The 25,506-nt window shown below is 44.6% G+C and overlaps 1 protein-coding gene across 1 annotated transcript; it reads left to right on the forward strand.

The window, feature by feature from the left end:
• Positions 1–2,144: 2,144 nt before the first annotated feature.
• Positions 2,145–16,299, forward strand: LOC120917583. The gene is made up of 4 exons (XM_040328991.1): positions 2,145–2,945; positions 12,736–12,874; positions 14,654–14,854; positions 14,988–16,299. Exons 1-4 carry the CDS (start codon positions 2,361–2,363, stop codon positions 15,539–15,541), a joined length of 1,479 nt encoding a protein of 492 aa, XP_040184925.1. The 5' UTR covers positions 2,145–2,360; the 3' UTR covers positions 15,542–16,299.
• The last annotated feature ends 9,207 nt before the right edge of the window (positions 16,300–25,506 follow it).

Here is a 25,506-nt window from a genome sequence, read left to right on the forward strand (position 1 = left end):
AAATTGTGTTTTCAATATTTCTCTCACAGACACTTGTATATGGCTGGGGGCTGCAGCAGGTGTGCAGATAACATCCCCCCTCCCTCCATTTCACCACACACACCATAGAAGATAATGGAAGAGACACAATCAGTCTCATCTCCAGGGTCAGGAGAGCCCCGGGACACTCATTTCAGGGTTTGGAAATGCAAAGAGTGTAAACAGGGCTGGGACAAGAGCCCAGGGCGAGCATGACAAATCCCCCCCCCCGAAGATGGACCCCCACCCAACAAATACAAATTGAGGACTAATCTGCATGAGTGGGGGCTGGTGCTCAACATTTTTTTTTGGGCTCTAATAGGCTTCCAAAATGGTAAACAGCGGGCACAATGCTGTGCGTTCGCTGTTTACACAGTGTTGTGTTAGGGAAGCAAATAAATCGCTTTCCTAACACTGACCCGCCTCTCAGCCAATCGGGTGCTCGGGTCTGGTTACCTGTCAGGCCTCGTACACACGACCGAGTTTCTCTGCAAAAACCAGCAAGAAACTTGCTGGGAGATATTTTTTTTGCCGAGGAAACCAGTCGTGTGTACATTTTCGTCGAGGAAACTGTCGAGAAACTCGACGAGCCAAAAAGAAAGCATGTTCTCTATTTCCTTGACGGTAATGGAGAAAATTGGCTTGTCGAGTTTCTTGACGGCTTCACAAGGAACTCGACGAGCAAAACGATGTGTTTCGCCCGTCGAGTTTCTCGGTCGTGTGTACGAGGCCTCATGTGATTGGCTGAAGTGACAGGCGCCTATCAGGCATCCAATAATAGCAGAGGATGGGAAGAAGACGGGAGAAGATTTAGAGGACTCGGAGCGTGGAGGACAGCGCCGTGACCCAAAACAGGTAAGTGCCGGGCTGGGGATGCACACTGGCAGCATTTGATGAGGCACAGTAGTGGCAATTGATGGGCACACTGGCAGCAATTGATGGGGCACAGTAGTGGCAATTGATGGGGCACAGTGGCAGCAATTGATGGGCACACTGGCAGCAATCGATTGGGGAACAGTAGCGGAAACTGATGGGCACAGTGGCAGCAATTGATGGGGCACAGTAGCGCCAATTGATGGGCACACTGGCAGCAATTGATGGGCACACTGGCAGAAATTGATGGGGCACAGTGGCAGCAATTGAAGGGGACACTGGCAGCAATTGATGGGCACAGTAGCTGCGTTTTATGGCACAGTGGCGGCAATTTATGGATACAGTGGCTACGTTTGATGGCACAGTGGTTGCGCTTGATGTGCACAGTGGCTGCGTTTGATAGGCACAATGGCTGCGCTTGATGGGCACAGTGGATGCGTTTGATGGGCACAGTGGCTGCTTTTGTTGGGCACAGTAGCTGTGTTTGATGGGCACAGTGGGTGCAATTATTTGGGGGGGGGGGTTTCAGTTTGTTTGCGCCCCCCCTCAAAAAAAATGTTGAGCACCAGCCCCCACTCATGCAGATTAGTCCCCAATTTGTATTTGTTGGGTGGGGGTCGATTTTCAGGGGGGGGGGATTTGTCATGCTCGCCCTGGGCTCTTGTCCCAGCCCTGTTTACACTCTTTGCATTTCCAAACCCTGAAATGAGTGTCCCGGGGCTCTCCTGACCCTGGAGATGGGACTGATTGTGTCTCTTCCATTATCTTCTATGGTGTGTGTGGTGAAATGGAGGGAGGGGCGATGTTATCTGCACACCTGCTGCAGCCCCCAGCCATATACAAGTGTCTGTGAGAGAAAACTTCCAGGGTCTTGGATATCTCTCACTATTGGTGGAATTTACTATTTTCACCATTCTCTGCCTCACAGATGAACATTTTTGGTTTATTATAAATTCATGATAAACATTGAGAATGATGGAGGTGAAGCGGGACTGACTGACTGACGGACTTTTCACCTGTTGCCTCTCATTCAGCCCCAGCTCTGTACATCACAATGGCCTCCCACAGGCTGCCTGTGAGTGTGAGGTGAATGTGGCCTCAGGGGATGCTTTTTGCTGTGTGGTGAAGGAGAGGGAAGAGTGGGGGGCGTGGCCTGCAAACTACAAAGCAGTGATAGAACAGAGTGCACGACGACAATGGGAGGGGGCGTGTTCTCGCTGGAATGATTTGCTACAATTACAGACATGGGGGAGAAGTCAGGACAGGTACTGTTAGGAATTCCCCGCCCACTGCGGACGTCACTGACTTTAAAAAAAGTCCCCCGGGCGCCTGAAGTGCGGACAAAGGGAGCGGAGTAGTCTGGGTGGTGTGACCCCCCAGTGGTGGAGGGAGACCTGTGTTGCCCAGTAACAGTGCGGTCAGCCCCGCGCGTCTGGTTGCCAGGACTGAGCACTCCGCTGCCATTGTCCATGTTCTGGCATCCGGAATGTGATTGTCCGGACTGTGACATGGAGGATCCGATTACCCCGAGCTGTGATTGGCTGTACAGAGCAGTGAGCGCTGAGGATGATGAGCGGCCGGCCAGTATCTCCCGGACTGAGGAGCGGAACACATCGTCCAGGATGACTCCTCATCACCCCGGGCACCATGGTTCGGAGCGGGCATGGCTCTCCCGCTGGCTGGAGCTCAGCACACAGAGACTCCGGGAGCTCCATGTTATGAGGCAGGAGGCGGAGGACAGGGTGCGGGGGGTTCTGGAGGACGAACACTGGACCACATGGAGGAGGAATACAGAGGACAGCATGGGCCGGACCAGAACCAAACCCAGGAGGAACCAGAACCAAGAACTGGGCCATATACAGGAAGAGGAGATAGGGGGCGCCATAGGGAGAGCCTTCACCCCACAGAAAGGGAATGGTGACCCCCAACACAGCCAGGGCCCTGCACTGACCCAGGAGCTCCTCCACAGGATGAGCCTGAGGGGCCCCCCAGAGAACTGGAACCACCCCATGGGCCCCGGACACGACAGCCTGACCATGGGGGACGGAGCGCAGGTGAGACATGGGGATCGGAGGGGCTCATTCACATACTGGACGTTGTCCCCAATCATGGCGGTTGTTGTGCGCCAATGCAGGCGCTTTTTCTGTGCGATTTGCACCACATCACATTGCACAGCAGCCAATAGGACTGAATGGAATTTCAGGAAAGTTCTACCAAAAACCCCGGGGGGTTCACAGCGATGTCATGCGGGAAACGCACAGGATTTGCTGAGTTTCCTCGCATCGCACGGCATAGGAATCGCACGGTGTCCATGCGATCTGCCGCAGGTGTCAGCCTGGGTTCACACGCATGCGATGTCAGACATTGCATGTGATTCACACCTCCATTGCTGTGCAATGCGACTTTAGGCATACAGTTGTATGGATGAACTCGCGTTGGATTCGCACGAAAAGGGTGCAGGAGGGCCGGTACACAGTGCTGTGCTGTCCGACATCGCATGTGATTCACAGTGCAAATTGCATGCGACGTCTGTGTGATGCGAACTCACACTGTATGGCTGAACTCCCATCGCATTCAGGAACAAAACTCGTACAGGACCCTTTTTTTGGTCCGCAGCAAAATCAGATTGCATGGGTTTTCACATGCGATCCGATTCCTGTCCGAATTTGCGATATGCAAACTGATTTGGGGGTGTCATTAGCTTTCTATGGCCACCCCCAGCAGTTTGCATATGGCAGTGTGAGTTGTATGCGATGCGGGAACCCGCACTGGATTCGCAGGGTTCCACATCGCTGCAGTGTGAACCGCCCCGGAACCTTTTTTTCTTCACACTGGAATCGCATTCCCTTTTTATTGGTTTGCAGCAGAATCGTATCGCATGGGTGTTCACATGCGATCTGATTCCTGCCCGATTTCGCAGTCCGCACTGCGATCTGCCAATCAATCTGCGGGTGTCATTTACTTTGTATTGACTCCCGCAGCATTTCGCAGAAAGCAATGAGACTTGCCTGCGAGGGAGATGCGATGGGGGAACCGGCACTGGAATCGCACTGGTTCCCGCATCGCACATGTGCGAACCAGATTAAGGACACCCCGAAACAGGTTGGAAAATGCAGAATGTGAACACCCATGTGATGCGATTCAGGAGCGGGAAAAAAAGGTTCCTGCACTATGTTGCTGCGGATGTGATTTGAGCCGTACAAAATGTAGGTTTCAAATCGCAGCAGACATCGCATGTGATGCGCACAGGAATACGGTGCGAATCACACGCAGTGTTCCGCACGCAATAGTGTAAACCCAGGCTGAAAGTTACAGTGCAATGCGCAGCGCACACCGCTGCCCTTAGGCTGCATTCACACCTGAGCGTAGGTCGTTCGGTCGTTTTCATGCTTATTTGCGCGTTTGCATACAGCGTCGTCCGATGTTTTTGTACTTCGACGTTTTTTATTTTAGCCAATAGTAAAAATGATCATCTTTTCATCACTTGTTGCTATGTTGGTAGATTTTTTTTATCTTCTGCCTGGGTGAAATGTTCTATTGATTAAAGCGACAAAACGCCCGTAGCAAACGCTCGTTGTCGCGCTAGTCGCTTGAATCGAGCGTTTCCATTACTTTCTATGGGAAATAGAAACGTTTAAAAACGCCCAAACCGCCCGATTCGCGCGTTTTGGAATGGAGATGTGAACAATCTCCATAGGGAATAATGTATTTTTTCCCCTCTAGCGTTTTTGAGCGTCGCACTTCAGGCGACAAAACGCTCAGGTGTGAATGCAGCCATACAATACATAGGGGATGATTACTAAATGCAGACGGTGCACTTTGCATGCGCAGTTGCTCCAAAGCTTAGCAAATGAGGGGACACTCTGCTGACTTCCATCATCCAATCATGTGCAAACAAAAATGCTGTTTTGTTTTTTCCTTGCACATGATTGGGCATTCTTTGCAAAGTGAAGCTTCACCTCATTTACTAAGCTGTGGAGCAACTGCTCTTGCAAAGTGCGCAGTCTATTTACCTTTAGTAAATCCACCCCATAGTGTAGTAGTAGTGCATGCTGCTGGTGTTAACAGGCCCTTGAAGTATAACTAAAGACAAAACTTTTTTTTTTTTAGTTGAGAAAAGTAACGTTTAAACCCCATTTGTTTCATTTCAATAATAAAAAAAAGTTAAAGTTGGAAGAACAGTTTACAGCGCTTCAGCACCAGCTTCACATCGCACACGTGTGGTAGTGCCCTCTGCTGGATTGAACAAGCCAATATAATATATCAATAAAGACAAAGGCCCAGATTCACATAGATAGGCGTAAATATAAGCGGGCGTAGCGTATCGTATTTACGCTACGTCGTCGCAACTTAGAGAGGCAAGTGCTGTATTCACAAAGCACTTGCGTCTAAAGGTACGGCGGCGTAGCGTAAATGTGCCGGCGTAAGCGCGCCTAAATCAAATGAGGAACAGGGGTGCTTGTTTTATGTAAACTAAGCATGACCCCAGGTAAATGACGCTTTTTTCGAACGGCGCATGCGCGCGCGCAAGCTCAGTATCACGTCGAATTTTCAAATTAAATTACGCCCACTTAATGCCTAGACGTTGTGAACGTAACTCACGCAAAGCCCTATTCGCCAACGTTTTACGCAAACAATGGAAAATTCGACGCTGTCCCGACGTCCATACTTAACATTGCGTACGCCTCACTATAGCAGGGGTAACTTTACGCCGGTCCGACGCCTTGCGCAAACGACGCATTTAGATACGCCGGGCGCACGTACGTTCGTGAATCGGCGTATCTACCTAATTTGCATATTCTACGCGTAAATCTACGGAAGCGCCACCTAGCGGCCAGCGTAAATATGCAACTAAGATACGACGGCGTAAGAGACTTATGTCAGTCGTATCTAAGCAAAAATCCGGCGTATCTTGCTTTCTGGATACAGAAAAAAGATACGCCGGCGCATCCTAGAAGTTACGTGGCGTATCAATAGATACACCGACGTAACTTTTTTGTGGATCTGGCCCAAACTTTTTTTGTTTAAGATCAGGTAGGGAAGGGTTAAATCCCTAAGTTTTTGCTGTGTTCAGAAATTTCCCTTTATTTACTATCCAAGAGATGCAACAGGGAGTTAGAGGGAAATCCCCCAAAGTAAGGGGAATTTCCCTCGGAAAGAGGAGCTTCAGCCAGGTTCCAAAAACGAAAGTCTTCAGCTACAATTCCTGTAGCTTCTGATTTTTAGTAAACAGATGCTTGCCAGTCCAGGCACCCAGCGCTGTCCTCACCCTGGCCAGGGTCCCCAGCACCAGCATGTTAACGACCGGCTCCTGTACATTTACGTCAGCAGAATGGCACGGCTGGACAAAGTAATGTATATTTACGTCACTTTGAAATTCCCTGGCGCAAGGTTTGTGACCGTGCCACGGACTCGATGTCCGCCGGTGTCCCACGATCGGGTCACAGCTGCAGAATGGGGAGAGGCAAGTGTAAACAAGCATCTAACCCTTCTGCCTAGTGACACTGTTACTGATCCTCTGCTCCCTCTCATCGGGAGCAGCGATCACTGACTCATTCGTAGCCACGCCCCCTAACAGTTAGAATCACTCCCTAGGACACACTTAAAGGGGTTGTGAAGTAAATCCCCTCTTAGATGGTTGTCACTGGAGACAAGTGTCCCCATTGGTAGATTTCCCCTCTATTCCTGTTCTGGTGACAAAATTTAGCATTTTTAGTTTACCAGTTTTAGTAAATGCACCACAACACACGGTAGGCAGGTGCATTGGGGTGGCATTCAGAATGAATGGCACCACAGTGCACCAATAGGCAAAGTGTTCGCTGCCATGTGTTGTGGTTAACGGGCAAGGAAATGCAATTGTTGCTGTGAGTCCGACCATTCTGCGATATGAGCTTAAACTCTATTCCAGACTTTTTCAGCCAGGTTTCCTCAGGAGTGCCTTGGCAAAATAATGAAAAATGGTATACAAGGTGGTGGGTGGGTGAAGCCTGTCCTTTAGTTACACAAAGCCCCAGGTTTTCATTGTGCTAACGACCAATGACATCATCGGTTGATAAGGAGGATGTCACTTGCCTGCACATCGTCCTTGTCTGACCCTCCTCTGCCCCTTTCCATCAGCACTGGGGTGACATTAGCTGATTGATGGAGATAAATTGAGGAAGAAGAGAAACATTGGAATACTAGTCTGTACTAGTGTGAAAAGTGTATTTGCTTTGGAAGAATACATCTCCTCTAATGTTGGGTGTCCTCTGTGCTGCTATTGGAATAGTTTTTACATTTTAGAAAAGATTGATTGTCGATACATTTTAAAGGGTGGCTTGACTGAAGAAAGGGTGAGAAACATCGCTTTATTGTCTGTGGAGCGCACAGTAGCACACAGGAAATGTCCTGATCCCTAAACGCAGTTCTGGGAAGGTCACAATAAGATAATAGATATCCAGCTGTACCTGTGTGTGTGTTTGTATAAGGTGTGTTTAGTGTATCTGTGTGCCTGATTGCAGGGCAAAGTCTTCCATACTACACTGGGGAAATAGACCATCAGCAATATTTAAGTGCTGGTAAAGTTATAAATGACAACTTACAGAATATGTAGTAATGACGGGTTATATAAGGATACTCTCAGGGACGGCCATATAAGTCTTATCTTGGTGTTGCTGAATGATACTACACTGTATTCTCTTACTAGCTGGAAGTTTTATGTTTAGGCGGATGAGATCCATTGTCAGAGCCAAGAGAGGAAATACAAATGAAAGGGGAATTAAAGTCATTTGTCAGTGTGCCATATCAGATGTGTGCAATCAAAACTTCAGTGCCCTTTCTATCAACAAAGAAAAACTCCAGTCCCCTTTTTATATATAAAAAACAAACTTCAGTGCCCTTTCTATATACAAAAAAAACAAAAACGTCAGTGCGCTGTATGATTTGTCATTGGCTGTCGTTCAGTGGAATCCTAGTATTGTCTAAGGCAGGGGTGTCCAAACTTTTTTCAAAGAGGGCCAGATTTGATGAAGTGAACATGCGTGAGGGCCGACCATTTTGCCTGACATTCTTTGAACCATTAAAATTTGGTCTAAGTTTGTTCGTTCGAGCAACTAATACACTGCCCAACACAAATTATCTTGCCTTTGTGGCTGTGTGTGGTGAAGAGATGAGTGTGGGCGTGTTATTTGGATATAGCGTATAACACACACCTTCACTTTAGGAGGGAAGTTTCAGGGAAAAAAATGTAAATAAAAAACTGACACAAAATAAGGGTCATTGCCCATCAATGCAGCCTAATCGGTGCCCATCTGCAGCCTCACCATTGTCATGAATGCATCCTCTCCATTACCATTAATGCATCCAGATCCAGATGTCCATCTGCAGCCTCGGAGGGAGGGGGGGGGAGGGACGAGCATCAACAGATTACATACAGGATAATCTTCTGTTTACACAACAGCCTCTTTAATACAATTTCTCCCGCCTCCTATGATAGACAGAGGAGTCGTCCAATGGCAACCCAGGAGACGGGACTTCCTATTACAGATGTCAGTTAACAAGAGATTCTCCTGTATGTAATTTGACAGCACTCGTTCCCCCTCTCCCCGTCCCCTCAGAGGCCGCGCCAATAAATACAGTATGTATCCAAATAACCAGGGGGGCCACATTAAACTGGAACGGGGGCCGCAATTGGCCCCCGGACTTTGGAAATGCCTGGTCTAAGGGGCCCATTCACATATATGAGACATGCTTGTGTGCAACTTAGAAGAAGTCCTTTGTGGTGCACTTTTGGCCCCATACATTTTAATAGTAATGCATGAAAAATGCACAATAAAAGCCCAAACATTTTACAAATGTGAACCTAGATTATTGGCTCGTACACACGATCCGATTATCAGATGATAAAAATCGCTTTCGAATTGATCGTACGATTGTCGTACGATGGGCTGTAGTCCGAGCAAAGTTTTTGTGTTTGTCCCTTCGGATTTTGTTGGATGGACTGTCGTGATTGGCTCTCGAAAGCTGTGTACTTACGATCAGATTATCAAACGATCAATTCGAAAGCGATTTTTATCATCTGATAATCGGATCGTGTACAGGGCATTTGGGTTAATATTAACGTAATATATTCATGGCTGCTTTTAAAAAAAATTCCTTTCAGTTTAGATTTTTTATAGATTTGTAGGATGTGTGTATGACAATTCTGTTTGTGTAACTATTCTATGTTTTCTAAACTGGTAAAATCTGACACTTATACATCGAGCCGTTCACATCAGAATGTGAAAAATTTGCTGAGCTGCAAAGTTTGTGTTTTTCTTAAACTCATGAGCTGCTTTTCAAAAGCTACTGATTTTTAGCAGAAGAAAAAAAAGTATTTGTTGGAAGAATCAATTTTGCTGGGAGAGCGCCATCAAGTGGATAGTCTGGCGAACTACATTTTTACTATATATGAGCTGTCACAAAAATCTTGCAGCTATAATCAAAATGTCAGCTAACAAGTAGCAGTACTGAGACCCACCAAGTAAAAGAAACACAAAATAAACATTTTACATTGTAAAGCGCTGTGTAAACTATTGGCGCTATATAAATTGTTAGTGATAATAATAATAAACAAATAGCTGTAAGTACCGGTTCACACAGGGGCAACACGACTTCCAGCGCGACTTTGCGAGACGATTTCAGCACGACTTGGAGCGACTTCAAGTTGCCTCCAGGACAGGCGACTTTGCCAGTGGCCAATCAAACAATAGTCATCTCTGTGGGAGGGAGGGGTTTGCCTGATCCGACTTTGGAGGCGACTTCCATTGAAATCTATGGGTACAAGTTGCCTACAAGCCGCCTTGAAGTAGTACAGGAAACTTTTCTGAAGTTGGAGCGACTTCAGTAGTGTACATTAAGACGGCTCTCATTCACTTCAATGGAATTTCTCATGTCGCGCAACTTGGGGCGACACAAGTCGGATCCCAAGTCGCTGTAGTGTGAACCAGCACTTAGAGCCCTTTCACACTGGTGCGTTTTTGCCGCAAAAATAGCGCTATTAAAATGCATATAAAACCCTCCACCTGCATCTCAATAGACCCTTTCACACTGAGGCGTTGCGCTGGAGGAGCGTTGAAAAAAAGTCCTGCAAGCAACATCTTTGGAGCAGCTTTTGAGCGCTGCAAAAAACGCTCCAAAAACGGCCCTTCTCCATTGAAATGAATTGAAAATGCGGTAAAATTGCGGAAAAATAGCAGTGTTTTAACGCTCCGCTATAGGCATTTTCCAGTGTGAAAGGGCTCCTAGGCCCCTTTCAGACTGGGGCGGGAGCCGCGGTGGCGGTATAACGCCGCTAAAAATCCCAGCGTTATACCGCCGGGATTGCCGTGGGAATCGCCTGCTAGCGGTGCGGTATTAACTTCCGCTAGCGGCCGATAAAGGGTTAATACGGCCCGCAATGCGCGCGGTATTGCCGCGGTTTCCCATTGCTTTCAATGAGAAGGAGCGGTATACATGCCGTTCCTCTCACCGCTCCAAAGATGCCGCTGACAGGAGATTTTTTTTCTCTCCTGCCAGCGCAGTGCCTCAGTGTGAAAGCCCTCGGGCTTTCACATTGAGTAGGCAGTGAAGGAGTTTTTCAGGCGGTATAGCAGCGCTATTTTTAGCGCTGTACCGCCTGAAAAACTCCTCAGTGTGAAAGGGGTCTTAGGCTTCATTCACACGGCTGCAGAGGGCCATACACCACAAAGAAAGCATTTCTGGTCCCATCGGGTGTAGGTGTTTGTGTAGAGCCACGGCCAGCACCCTGTGCAAAGGCTGACACACAATGTGGCTATACGCATAAAAGCGCACATGCCAATGGTTATATGAGGACCGGCATGGATGAGGAATCCTTTAGGCAAACAGTTTGCATCCAAGGCTGTTTATCTGTCCCTGTATATAATAAAGGACAAAGGTTTGTGTCATTTAGATTTGATAGATTGGTGGGAAAACAGTTAAGTACTTATACAGGAGATTCTCCCTCTCTAATTTTCCTAATGTCACTGAGAATAAAAGTGAGAGTAGACTCCAACATTTTGAGTTGCCACCAGAACAGGAAACGAGGGAAAATATTCCAATGGGGACACTTGTTTCAGAGACAACTGTCTATATGGGATTTTCCTCATATTGAAAAGATATTCTCTCACTTCATGAATCTACCAGACAGGAATTGAAGGGAAACCATCCTGATGAAACACAGATGGCAAAAAAATTTCAGCTTTAACCTCTCCCACCCAATCCAAAATGTAAAAAAAATGGGTTTTGGCTTTAGATATAATTTAATAGTACAATCTTAACCATATGTTTTCTTTAGATGCCATATTCTCTGCATAAAATCCATAATTTAAAACTCAGCTTAGGCAAGGAATGCAAACAGAGAGAAATATTGGGTTGCCATGGTTGACCCTCTAGGAATACTCATTGCCTGTGGTCTGTTGGGGGTCCCTCTGCATCATCACATACAATGCAGGGCTATTAACCCTTTTTTATTAATATTGTATATAGGGCTACAACTATTTTCATAATCGATTAGTTGGCCGATTATTGTTTTGATTAATCGGATAATACAGGGGTCGACAAAATCCGGGCGCCAGGTCGCAATTGCGACAAGAAATTGTGACCTGGCGCCCGTGGCGGCCGGTAATTGAGGTCACGGCCTTGTGAAGTCCCAAGCTCTTCCTTCTGTGAGCTGTGACCTTCTGTGATCTGGCGCCATCTGGTGGTGGCCATTGGCATTACAAGTTAAACAGCTTTCTAATGTGTAATCTTTCACTATTTTTACTGCCATCTCCTTCCCTCTAAGTAGAACCCCCAAACATTATATATATTTTTTATTCTAACATATTCTAACACCCTAGAAAATAAAACGGTGATCGTTGCAATACTTTCGTCCGCTCGTGGAATGGCGACAAACTTTTACCCTTTAAAATCTCCATAGGCGACGTTTAAAAAAATCTACAGGTTGCATGTTTTGAGTTACAAAGGAGGTCTAGAGCTAGAATTATTGCTCTCACTGTAAACGATCGCGGCGATACCTCACGTGTGGTTTGATTACCGTTTACATATGCGGGCACTACTCACGTATGCGTTCGCTTCTGCGTGCAAGCTCGTCGGGACAGGGCGCGTTTTCTGGCTCCTTACTTTTTTAGCTGGCTCCTAGATTCCAAGCAAATTTGTCAAACCCTGGGATAATAGCCTTAAAAACAAAAAAAAATTGCATTTTTAAATTTTTTTGGGCCAATTTGTTGTTGGGCAGATTACAAAACACAAATTGCCGCAAAAACACATTACATGCTTTTCTGCAGCTTCTCCATTGAAGTATATTGAACCAAAAAAAAAAAAAATAGCACCGTTTTGTGTTAAAAAGTTCTTGCCCTTTCCAAATACGCAGCAGCTGAAAACAAATCATGGATGTGAACGTGTCCCATAGGAAAACATGTAAATGAACTGTAGTGTGTTTCTGGAAAAAGCACCAAAAAACAGAGGTGTGACCCCAGGCCTGAGATGTTTAGTAACATAATGGGGGTAAAAAAACAAAAATAAGTACAAAAAGAGCAAATAATCGCTACTGTAAGGGGTTAATTTTTTTACTGTGGGACAGTGAAAGTAATATTTACAGTAGAAATTTAATTTTTTGTACTATAAAGGGCTAATTTTAGTTTTTTTAACCCCATTATGTTACTGGCCGATTAATCGATTATAAAAATTGTAATCGATTAATTGATTAGTTGTCGATTAATCGATTAGTTGTTTTGGCCCTAATTGTATACCATTAGTAGCTCAATGTTACTTTGTTATTTTTGGGTTTGGTGGTCTTTTTAACCATGATTTTTTTTTTCTCTTCAGTCAACAGAACCTTACATGCTGCGTAGAATCGGGTCTGGATCGTTGGCACCTCGTCTCAGACTTGGGAGTTCTGGAGTGACCAGTGATCTTTTGTTTACTAGAAGGTTCAGCGGGAACTGTCTATCGACTCACAGCTCAGGTACAGTAAAAATCTGCATGAGATTAGAAATGGCTGAAAAATGATCCTGCATGGTACTACCTGCTCATATACAGTGCCTTGAAAAAGTATTTATTCCCCTTGAAATTCTCCACAATTTCTCATGTTACAACCTAAAATGTGAATGTATTTTATTGGGATTTTATGTAATAGATCAACACAAATTGGCTCATAATTGTGTAGAAGGAAAATTATAAATGTTTTTCATTTTTTTTTTTACAAATAAATACGTGAAAAGTGTGGCGTGCATTTGTATTCAGCCCCTCTCAAGTCAATACTTTGTAGAACCGCCTTTCACTGCAATTACAGCTGCAAGTCTTTTTGGGGATGCCTCTACCAGCTTTGCACATCTAGAGAGTGACATTTTTGCACATTCTTCTTCTTTGCAAAATAGCTCAAGCTCTGTCAGATTGGATAGAGAGTGTCCGTGAACAGCAAAAGTCTTTCCACAAATTCTCAATTGGATTTAGGTCTGAACTTTGTCTGGGCCATTCTAACACCTGAATATGCTTTGATCTAAACCATTTCATTGTAGCTCTGGCTGTATATTTAGGGTCGTTGTCGCTGGAAGTTGAACCTCCACCCCAGTCTCAAGTCTTTTGCAGACTCTAATGCCTCGTACACACGATCGGTTCCTCTGATGAAAACGGACCGATGGATCGTTTTCATCAGACGAACCGAGCGTGTGTGAGCCCCATCAGTTTTTTTCCCATCAGTGAAAAAAATAGAACCTGTTTTAAATTTTTCTTATGATTAAAAAACCAATAGAAAAAAACGATCGTCTGTGGGGAAATCCATCGGTCAAAACTCCACGCATGCTCAGAATCAAGTCGACGCATTCTCGGAAGCATTGAAGTTCCTTTTTCTCTGCACGTCGTTGTGTTTTACGTCACCGCGTTGGACACGATCGGATCTTTAACCGATGGTGATGTGTAGGCAAGACTGATGAAAGTCAGCTTCATCGGAAATCTGATGAAAAAATCCATCGGTTTAGATTCCATCAGATATCCGATCGTGTGTACAGGGCATTAGACTGTCTGTGTAAGCCGTCTGCTCATAAGCTTGTACATGCAGGCAGTTACACTCCAACAGGAAGCATCAATGAACTACCTAGAGCGCTCTCAACAGCACCCTGGTAGTTCTGCAAAGTTCTTGCATTTACAGAACTCTAGTGTTTTTTAAATTGTGACAGCTAGTGGGGGGGGGGATCCCCCGCTTGCTGTCATAACGGGGGATCGGGGTTTGCTGCCACAGTAACATGTTACACCCGCGGTGACGTAAAACACTACGACGTGCTGAGAAAAATGAAGTTCAATGCTTCCGAGCATGCGTCGACTTGAATCTGAGCATGCATGGATTTTTGACTGATGGATTTCCCCACAGACGATCATTTTTTTATAGGTTTTTTAACCATAAGAAAAATTTAAAACAGGTTCTATTTTAGGGGAAAAAACGATGGGGCCCACACACGATCGGTTCGTCCGATGAAAACGGTCCATCAGACAAACCAATCGTGTGTACAGGGCATAAAAGAGCCCTGCGTTGCATCAGTGATCTGCTGATGGTGGGTGCAATGCTTTTCAGGCTCCTAATCATTTTTTATTTAAGTGCACATTCTTTTACCTGCAAAAAGATGTGCATTTTTTTTTTTTTTTTACAAAGATGACCTTATTTTTTAAGTCTTTTATTTTATGTTTCTTTGTAGTAACCAACTATTTTAGTTCACAGAATATAAAGCCGTATTTATTTTCTCCCCTGCAGGATTTTATGAGAATAGTGATTTGGACTCCATCTCGTCTTCTTGCTCCTCCCTTTGCAGTGATTCATCCTGCCACACATCCTTCTCTATGATGTCACCGCACCGAAGCTCAGAGATGAGACCAAGATCCATCGACTATACAAATGAACGCAGGAAAGAACTGCAAAATGGAAGGGCACAACAAAGAAGACCCATATCAGCAGGTGATAAAAAGACTACAAAGATCCATATATGTTCTGTCTTCATGTAAAGTCAAACAATTGTATTAAGTCACAATAGGATACAATGTCATGAGATCTAGCTGTATTGTAACAGTTTGTTATTTTCTTCCTGCAGGGGCCCTGGAAGGCCTTTCTCTCTCTTCAATTTCCTCTTCCCGGTATGACATCACTCAATATAATGACAGGACTACTTGTGATCATACATATCCTTCAACTCCACCCCTCTGTGCTATTCAGCAGAGACGCAAAGCCCAGCGCTATATTTGCAAGCTGGCCCTCAAATACCGCTGTAAGCCAGGAGTGACCAATCCTCTCCCTGACCTGGGACCACCAACTCCTAGAACTCCAGTATCTGCTTCCCATTATTCTGAACGCTATAACAGCTGCCCCCCTTCACCTCAAATCAACTCCCTCTCGTCCAGCTTAGGTGATGTTCGTAAAACCCCCAAAGGCTCATGGGGACGTTTCTTTAGTCGTGTCATGCTTAAGAAGGACTCAAGGATTGCAGCCTCAGAGCTAAACCTTCAACACTGTATTAACAATCCACAAAGCAGCCCACGGAGTCCATCCCACGCAGACGGTCATCTTGTGAGGGCAAAATCCTTCCGTGATTTGTTATCTGTTAACCCGTTTAAGAGGAGCCAGAGGGGGCTGAACAAAATGTGGTAGTTACATTTCAGTAAAACAAAGACTAAAAATCCACTGCACAACATCATAAATATGACAAGTAGTTTTTCTTACTCTTGGAACCCTGTGTAAATGTATATTATGATTAAAGAAAATGTATTACTGAAAGATATATGTAGGATCCCAGTGCTGATGTCCTTTTGAAATATATATATATACCCTATATATTCTTTCGTGGCAATTTACAAAAATATATAAAGGTGGACTCCAGTCCAAACATAGTTTTTTTAAATGCAATAGCCATTTACCTGTGTTTTGGATGCACACTTTAGAACAAAAGGTAGTGCTGCAAAATCTTTTGTAAGCATTCCCTGTGCACAACAAACCAGCCATTACACAAAAGTAATTTTTAAAATTAAAAGAAATTCTGCCTTTTTATTGGATAATGATATGGGATGATAACTGGTGTTGATTATAACTTCTGCAGTTTTCCTTTAGGTAGCAGAGACATTTTCCCAGTGTCTGCCAAGTACTGCCATCTTTTTCATGTTGTGTTGTGTTTCTTCAAAATCAATTTTTATGTTTATTTTGTTTCTATGGCAGAACATTTCTGATTTTAGGAATATTCTGCTACCTTTCATTCTACCTTTGGCACTTTTTATATCTGAATGTTGCACTTTGTGTTCAATTACCTTAGGCAGCAGAAAAGTGAAAGACATCCAGGCTGTTAAGGCAGAAGCTGTCTTTGGAGCCTTGTACACACGAGCAGTTTTCCCGTCGGGAAAACTGCCATGAGAGCTTTTGGCTGGGAAAATCGGCTGTGTGTATGCTCCATTGCAGTTTTCCCGATAGGAAAACTGGCACGAAAAAAAAAAAGAGAACCAGCTCTCTTTTTTTCCTGCCGGGACTCACGGCAGTTTTTAACCCAGCAGTTTTCCTATGGGAAACACTGCGATGGAGCATACACACAGCCGGTATTCCCGACCAAAGCTCTCATGGCAGTTTTCCCGTCGGGAAACCCGGGGAAAAAATTACCAAGCAGGTTCTCGGTTTTCCCCTCGGGATTCCCGGCGGACTTTTTACCGCTGGGAATCCCGTACGTGTGTACAAGGGTAAAAGGTCAGCCTACCCAAAATTAATTTGTCTTTTTTTTTAAATAAATGTTGGAGTTAACTTGCCTGAAATTGTCTTGTAAAATTCATCGAGTCACTTGGTGGCATGCATTCCTGGGTCTGCCCGCCTGTTATGGCCATAATGAGTGGTTTCATATGCTTTTTATTGTTTATTTTTTATGTATATTATGGAGAGTTTAATGTTTTTATATTGCTGAGAATGCAAGAGTAGGTGCTGGAATGTGCAGAAGTATGCAGATAAATCCAACATTCCCAGGTGGACACAGCAACAGGGTCAGTAATCAGGGCAGGGAGATTTCCATGTTGGAGAATCAAAGACATATTAAGAAACTAGTGGATGATGCAGCCCACCATGCTAAAATATATCATTTATCTGGTTCTTTTACACTTACAGAGAAGTAAGGAAAAGTGGAACTAAAGCCTTATCAAACACTTCCTCATATTGGCCCAGTGACTGAGAGGACCATTGGTGGTGGCCACAGTAGCCAGAAGCTATTTAGATTTTTCTCACAATGCCTTGAGCTAGTACATACTGGACATGTCAGGCATTTTGCTACATTTCTCCAATGCAACCAAATCAAGAACAAGAGGAAATAACTTGTTTTCTATCTAACCTAATTATACTAATGGTTGTCCAAAAAAAGTCCTGCATATGGCATTTTTGGATTGGTGGCTTGAATTTCCGCATCAAACAGAGAGTCTTAAGCCTTGTTCACACGATCGGACTTCCATCAGACTTTTCCGTAGATTTTTGTCCGAAGGGGTGTTGTCCGTGAACTTGGTATGCATACACACGGCAGAACATTTTCAGCCAACATTCACCAAATCACGTGGTTTTTCAGCTCTTTACCGCCACCCTTTTGGCAACTTCTGCTATTGTTGTCTGATGTTTAGCATTGGTTCTGAGCATGCGTGTTTGTACTTTGGATTTTAGTCCGATGGACTTGTGTACACAAGATTGGATGATCCGACGTAACACATTTGTTGTCGGAAAAGTTTGAGAGCATGCACGGCGAACATTTGTCCATGGAAATTCCGACAATTGTCCGATGGAGCGTACAGACGGTCGGATTGTCCGATAAAACATGTCCGTCAGACCGTTGTTGTCGGAAAGTTCAATCGTGTGTATGGGCCTTTAGCGATACAAAGCTCTGTGTTTAATAAAAGTTAGCAGCTACAAAAAGTGTAGCTGCTGAAGTTTAATAAACACGCACTTGCCTGTTACTGCGATCCAGCGATGCGGCAGGCTGAAGCCTTGGTTCTTCCACCCACCTCTCCGCGGCGCTGGAATCACTACTGTGAACAGCTTGCGGCTTTACAGCCGGGTGCGCACGCGCAAGTCTCGCTGCGTGTCCTGAATGGCTGGCAATCTTCTGGGACCTGTGATGTGTCCCAGACAAATTTAGGGAGGAAGGGGCTGCCTAGGCGGCCCAAGCGGAAATGGGAGCTGGGTACCTGTCAAGACTAGATACCTGCATCCCCCCAAAAAAACTACATGCCAAATGTGGCATGTTAGGAGTCTATGAAGTAGAAGTTCCACTTTTGGGTGGAACTCTGCATTAATGCATGTCAATGCAATGCATGTTCAACACGTGTATTTACTATTTAGTGGGGATTATATGATAAAAGGCAAAAGATAATTATTTGTAAGTGGCAACAAAGACAGCTTTTTTTCACAGGTATATTTAGGTCTCATCCACACAAATGTTATGCAGGCATTAAATATGCCTTGCTGAAAATTCGCAGCATTTTCCCACACCTGTGGTGCCACAGGTTTGGCGTACAGCTGGCCATAAAGTGGAAGGGCGTACACCCCTGTACTTGTGTAAACACAGGGGCGTACAGCTATTCAAGTCTATGGCTGGCTGACAAGGAAATGCTGGGAATTTTATCTTAAGAATATTTTGGGATAGCTATTTGCAAAAAATATACATGAATATACCTCATGTGATATATTTGTAACGCAAAGAATGGACCAGAGTTGTCAGTATACTGGGCTATAACAGAGACATTTAAAACAAACCTGCCTTTGCAGACCTGTTTTTGAAGGAGATTGCTTTTGGTCTTACCTGTGTCTTTGCTGCACTGGTTCACAGATTCCCTTTAATGTATACTGTCTACAAAAATCCAACGGGATACAAAATAGAACCAATAAAACAAATTGTATGATTAATGCAAAGTTTAAATATTTGCCAAAAAAATAAAAAACTGATCAAAAGATCTTATAGGAATATTATTCCTAAAATGGACCACAATTTTTTTTTTAGTTAATGCCTATTGATTGCTGTTCTGTTTGGATATATATATATATATTTCTTTCTTTGTATTTTTTCATTGTATTTGCAAAAAAAAAAATAAACAATAAAAAATTATTTTTAAAATTTCAAGGGATTCATAATTTACAGTGTATTTATGCCTCAATTCTATACCTACATTTTTAATCAAATCATCCTAGGAGAGCAAGATGTCTCTACAAGCACATTGGGCCAGATCCACGTACAGCGGGCTTAACTTAAATATTGGGATTTAAGTTACACCGCCGCAAAATTTCTACCTAAGTGCCCGATCCACAAAGCACTTACCTAGAAATTTGCAGCTGTGTAACTTAAATCCGTCCGGCGCAAGGCGTGCCCAATCTAATGGGGCGAGTCCCATTTAAATTAGGCGCGCTCCCGCGCTGGACGTACTGCGCATGCTCCCGACGCTATTTTCCCGACGTGCTTTGTGCGGATTTACGTTGCGCTGAGTTTTGAGAATCGCGACGGGTGTAGAAGAAAAAAAAAGAGTTGCGGCGGGAAAAAAAAAAAATTTGACAGCGACGCGGGAAAGAAGGGTCTACCTTTACATGGTGTACTAAGTTTACACTTTGTAAAAGCAGCCCTAATTTTGTGACGGCAAACTAACACTTACGGAAAAAAAACTAAGGGAAAAACCTTTGTGGATCTCCCTAAGTGCTAATTTGCATACCCGACGCGGAATTTCTACGAGAAATGCCCCCAGCGGCGGCCGAGGTACTGCATCCTAAGATCCGACAGTGTAAAACTATTACACCTGCCGGATCTTAGGAAAATCTATGCGTAACTGATTCTCTGAATCAGCCGCATAGTTAGAAACAGGGATACGACGGCGTATCAGCAGATACGCCTGCGTATCCCTTTTGAGGATCTGGCCCATTGTTTCTTATGGTGAACACTGAAAGGCTAGAGTTCCCCCATAGATATCAATGCATTGATAGGCTATAGTTCCCCTATGCTAATAATGCATTATAAGGCTTGTTAGAGTTCCCCCATAGTGATTAATGCTTGTATGAAAATGTATCCTTGAGCTTCTAGGAGAAGCCAGGAACCTTGACCATATTATTATGTCTTCGGCAAAGAACATAACATTAGATAAGCTGCAGTAGAAACGAGATATCTGTCGGGCACAAAGAAGATTGCTATATTTTATGCACGGTGTATAATTGTGACGAATATTACTTGTATAACCTAATAACTTAGATATGATTGGCTGGGACAAGGGCGTTCCCTTCTTGTATGATTTGATTATGAACAAGTACGCATTAGAAAATAAAGTTAGTGTGGACATACCATATGTGCGTGTAGATGTTTTCACTGCCAATGCATTGGGGAGCCTCCATACATCCAGATTGTCCTTAAAACCCGGGTCTAGTTGAACCAGCAACCTTACAGATGGTGGCAGCGGTGGGGCAGTCGTCTTGCAGGTAGGTGAAGATCTTTGTAAAGATTTTATTTGCGAAGAATATTCACTTACTCGGTCAGCGATTGATCGCACTCATATTTTAATTTACATTTTTTTTATTTTATGCCCAGGGGGCTAGGTTGGCCTTCCCTGTGGTAGATGTAAGTGTTGTGTGGATTAGAGATATTTTTCCCACTTGGATGGCCGGAATAAAGGTAAAAGATATTGTCCCGCTTGGATGGCCGGACTTAGTTTAATGCCGCATACACACCATCACTTTATGTGATGAAAAAAAACGACATTTTCTGTGAAGTAAAAAATGACGTTTTTGAAACTTCAATTTTCAAAGACGAAGTTGCCTACACACCATCGTTTTTCTCACAATGTTCTAGCAAAGCGAGGTTACGTTAACCACGTTTTTCCATTGAAGCTTGCTTCATAAGTAGCTTCTGGGCATGCGCGGATGAAAAAACTTCGTTTTAAACGACGTTTTTGCTACACACGGTCAATTTCTGTGAAGTAAAAGTTGACGTTTTGAAAAACGACACATAAAATTGAAGCATGCTTCAATTTTTTTTGGTCGTTTTTTAGAAGACATAAAACGACGTTTTCCCCCACACACGGTCAATTAAAGTGACGTTTTTAAAAACGTCATTTTTTTTCATCACATAAAACGACCGTGTGTACGCGGCATAAGAGATACTGGGCCAGATCCTCAAAAGGGATACGCCGGCGTATCTACTGATAGAAACAGGGATACGCCGTCGTATCCCTGTTTCTATCTCTGGAACTGATCCACAGAATCAGTTTCCAAGAGATAGACAGAAGATCCGGCATGTGTAAGAGACTGAGGCCCCATACACACCATAGAATCTATCCGCAGATAAATCCCATCAAATGGGTTTCTGCGGATAGATCCTATGGTGTGTACACTCCGTCGGATATTTATCAGCAGATAAATCTCCCCTGGGATGGATTTCCAGCAGATGGATATTTGCTGACATGCTCAACAAATCCATCTGCTGGAATCCATTCCAACGGATGGATCCGCTCGTCTGTACAGACTTACCGGATCCATCCGCCCAAAGGGATTCCCCGCACGCGTCGTAATGATTTGACGCATGCGTGGAATTCCTTATATGACAGCGTCGCGCCCGTCGCCGCGTCATAATAGCGGCGACGGCGCGACACGTCATCGGCAGGGGATTTCAGCGCGGATTTCAATGCGATGGTGTGTACACGCCATCGCATAGAAATCTTCTGAAATCCTCGAGAGGATTTATCCGCGGATACGGTCCGCTGGACCGTATCTGCGGATAAATCCTCTCGTGTGTATGGGGCCTTACACTGCCGGATCTTAGGATGCAGTACCGCATCCGCCGCTGGGGGCATTTTGAGTCGAAATGCTGCTTCGGGTATGCAAATTAGCACTTACGGAGATCCACGAAGCTTTTCTAATCTAATCTAAGTATTAGTTTGCCTGCGTAACTTTAGGGCTGCTTTTACAAAGTGTAAACTGTTTACACCTTGTAAAAGTAGACCCTTCTTACCCGCGACGCTGTTATTTTTATTTTATTTTTTTTAAATTTCCCGCCGTATCTTTTTTTTTTCCCGACGCAACTTTTTTTACCCGGCGCGATTCACAAAACTCGGCGTAACGTAAAACCGCGATATGCCCGTCGGGAAAATGACGTCACGAGCATGCGCAGTACGTCCCGCGCGGGAGCGCGCCTAATTTAAATGGGACTCGCCCCCATTTGAATAGGAACGCCTTGCGCCGGCGGAATTTAAGTTACACACCCGAAAATTTCTAGGTAAGTGCTTTGTGGATCGGGCACTTAGGTAGAAATTTTCCGGCAGTGTAACTTAAATGGGAAAAGATAAGTTACGGCGGCTGGCTGTGGATCTGGCCCACTGTATTTGTTGGCGTATAATACTCATATTTTTTTTACCCTGAGAATAGAGGGTAAACTGTGCCTGCGTGTTATACGCAGGGGGCTGTGGAAAGGTTTTTTTTCCTGAAACTTCCATCTTAAAGTTAGGGTGTGTTTTATACCCCTGTGCGTGTTCTACGCCGATAAATACAGTATATTGTCCCGCTTGGAATTAACACTTAATTCAACTGGAGTGTATCACAATAAATACTGATGTTTAGTCTCAATGGGATCACGTACATATCCACAGGATGTTTCTACAAAGAGTGTACAGGAAATAGGGGGGAAGACATGAACAATGTAATAAATTAATATTGTGACCCTACTTCACTTATAATGATGTTTAAAACTATATATTACTTTTGTGAATCTTGTTGTTGTTGTTGTTGTTTTTATTATCAGAACTTGTGAAACTAGTTCTACATTCTGAACCCATATGCCAATAAAACCTCCAGGACACTGGGACGTGTCCCCCCACATAAGTCACACTCTCATCCTTCTGCTTCTCCTAACATCTGGAGATATTTCCCCAAATCCTGGACCGCCATCAATTACCCTCGGCCAACATAAACGGCACCCCCTATGCTCTGATAGCAGCCGCAATCCTCACAATCTCTTTTCTATTCCTCTTTTGCCTAGAATCGGCCTCCCCTTCTCCTGTGCCCTTTGGAATACCCGCTCTGTTTGTAACAAACTCGCCAATGTCCTATTTATCACAAACTCCCTGAACCTACTTGCAATTTTTGAGACCTGGCAAGAATCTAAATTTCCTTCTCCTGCTGGCCTCGCTTATGGTGGCCTCCTGTGGACTCTCCCAGGCCTAGTGGACAGAAAGGAGGTGGTGTTGGAATCCTTCTATCCCCTCAAAGCACTTTTCTGGTTCTTGATCCACCCCCTTTCGGTTCCTTTCCTCATTTGAAGCTCACTGCATTTGTCTATTTTCTCCAGTTTCATTAAGAATTGCTGTGATCTATCTGCCTCCTGGACCATTATCAAGCTTCCTTGATGACTTCTCTGCCTGGCTACCCTACTTTCTCTCTTCTGAAATTCCAACAATCATTCTTGGTGACTTCAACATCCTTGTTAATCTTTATGCCTTATACACATGATCAGGCTTTTGCCGAGCCAAATCACATCAGAATTCCATCGGAGTAAAATAGAACATGTTCTATATCTAAACTCTGACAGAATTCATCGGTATAGCCGATGAAAAAACACAGATGGGGTAACACACGATCGGAATATCGGATGGAAAAAGTCAGTCGGACTTTTTCCATCGGAAATTCCGATCATGTGTACAAGGCATAACACTCCCGCTGCTTCTAAACTGCTGAGCCTAACCTTCTCTTTTGACCTAAAACAATGGACACACGCTTCTACTCACTCTGATGGCAATTGCCTTGACCTCAATTTCTCCTACCTATGCAATCCGCACAACCTCTCCAACATTCCTTTTCCTCTCTCTGATCACCACCTTTTTAGTTTCACTCTCTCCTTATCTTCCTCCTCCTTTCCTTCCAACTACCAAACTATTACCCATAGAAACCTTTACCATCTTAACCTTTCCCTTCTTTTTTCTGCCACAGACTGCCTCTAGGACAAAACCTCATCCATGTCCTGCCCCAACCTGGCCACTTCTGTCTACAACAGTTCACTGTAATCCACCCTGGATACTCTGGCCCCCCTCACCACACACAGAATCAGGCCTTGACTGCTACAATCCTGGCAGACAGACAGTACCAGAAGCCTCAAAAAACATAGCCGCACTCTTGAGCGTCTGTGGCGTAAGACTAATGCCCTGTACACATCTGATGAAAACGAACCAATGGATTTTTTCATCAGATATCCGATGAAGCTGACTTTCATCAATCTTGCCTACACACCATCGGTTAAAAATCCGATCGTGTCCAACGCGGTGACGTAAAACACAACAACGTGCTGAGAAAAATGAAGTTCAATGCGTGGATTTTTGACCGATGGATTTCCCCACAGACGATCATTTTTTTAACCATACGAAAATTTTAAAACAGGTTCTATTTTTTTTCACCGATGGGGAAAAAACTGATGGGGCCCACACACAATTGGTTTGTCCGATGAAAACGGTCCATCGGTCTGTTTTCATCAGATGAACTGATCGTGTGTACAGGTCATAAGTCGCAGCAAGATTTCAGTCAATATGAATCTGCCTCCACACTGCCAAACAGATCTACTTTATCACTCTCATTTCTACCTTTACCGTTCTACTTCGTCCTCCATTACCTCCACCCACTAACTTACTGCCCATGAGATTGCTAATTACTTCAAAAATAAGATTGAGACAATTCGTCTCAAGATCTCCACTCTACAGATATCTCCCCCACTTTACACTCCTTGTCCTCCTGCACAATCAATACTTCCCTCTTTTAACCCAGCTACTATAGAGGAAGTCACTAAACTTTTTTCTAATGCCCACCTAACCTCCTGCCCCCTGGACCCCAGTTTCTTCTTAAAGCGGAGGTTCGGACGTTTTTTTTTTTAAAAAGTCAGCAGCTACAAATACGGCAGCTGCTGACTTTTAAAAAAAGGACACTTACCTGTCCAGCGCGCCCGCGATGTCAGCAGCCGAGGCTGAGCAATCGCTCGGTCCTCGGCTGCTTCAGCCGCCATCCTCGGTGAGGGGAATCAGGAAGTGAAGCCTGACGGCTTCACTGCCCGATTCCCTACAGCGCATGCGCGAGGATCGCGGTGCGCCATCACTGGTCCCCGCTCTCTCCTGGGAACAGTGTTTCCCAGAAGACAGCGGGGGGGGTGTGACGTCACAGGCTGGATTCCCCGCGGGGATCAGACAGGTATCTGCACCCCCCTCCCCCCTGAAAGGTGCCAAACGTGTCACCGGAGGGGGGGAGGGATCCAAAAAGCGGAGGTTCACTTTTTGTGTGAACCTCCGCTTTAAATACTACGGTCACCCTCTGACTCTATCCTACACTCTTTAACTTAAATCTTCAACCTCTTCCTCTCTACTGGCATCTTCCCCAACCCTCTAAAACATGCTCTACAGGCCCACATCCAATCCCTGTCCAAATCATGCTGCCTAAGAGTCGGTTCACACTGGGGCGACTTGGGATCCGACTTGAGGTCGCCTCAAGTCGTCCCAAGTCGCGCTGTAGAGAAAAACAATGGAAGTGAATGGGAGCAGTGTTAATACACACTACTCTAGTCGCTCCTACTTCAGAAGAAGTTCCTGTACTACTTCAATCCGACT

This window comes from Rana temporaria, chromosome 11 (assembly GCF_905171775.1).
Source record: "Rana temporaria chromosome 11, aRanTem1.1, whole genome shotgun sequence".
NCBI lineage: Eukaryota > Metazoa > Chordata > Amphibia > Anura > Ranidae > Rana > Rana temporaria.

Coding starts and splice junctions, on each gene's coding strand:
- LOC120917583 (XM_040328991.1), top strand. CDS start 2,361: ATGTTCTGGCATCCGGAATGTGATTGTCCGGACTGTGACATGGAGGAT. Junction 2,946..12,735: donor CCATGGGGGACGGAGCGCAG/GTGAGACATGGG, acceptor TTTTCTCTTCAG/TCAACAGAACCTTACATGCT. Junction 14,855..14,987: donor AAGAAGACCCATATCAGCAG/GTGATAAAAAGA, acceptor TTCTTCCTGCAG/GGGCCCTGGAAGGCCTTTCT.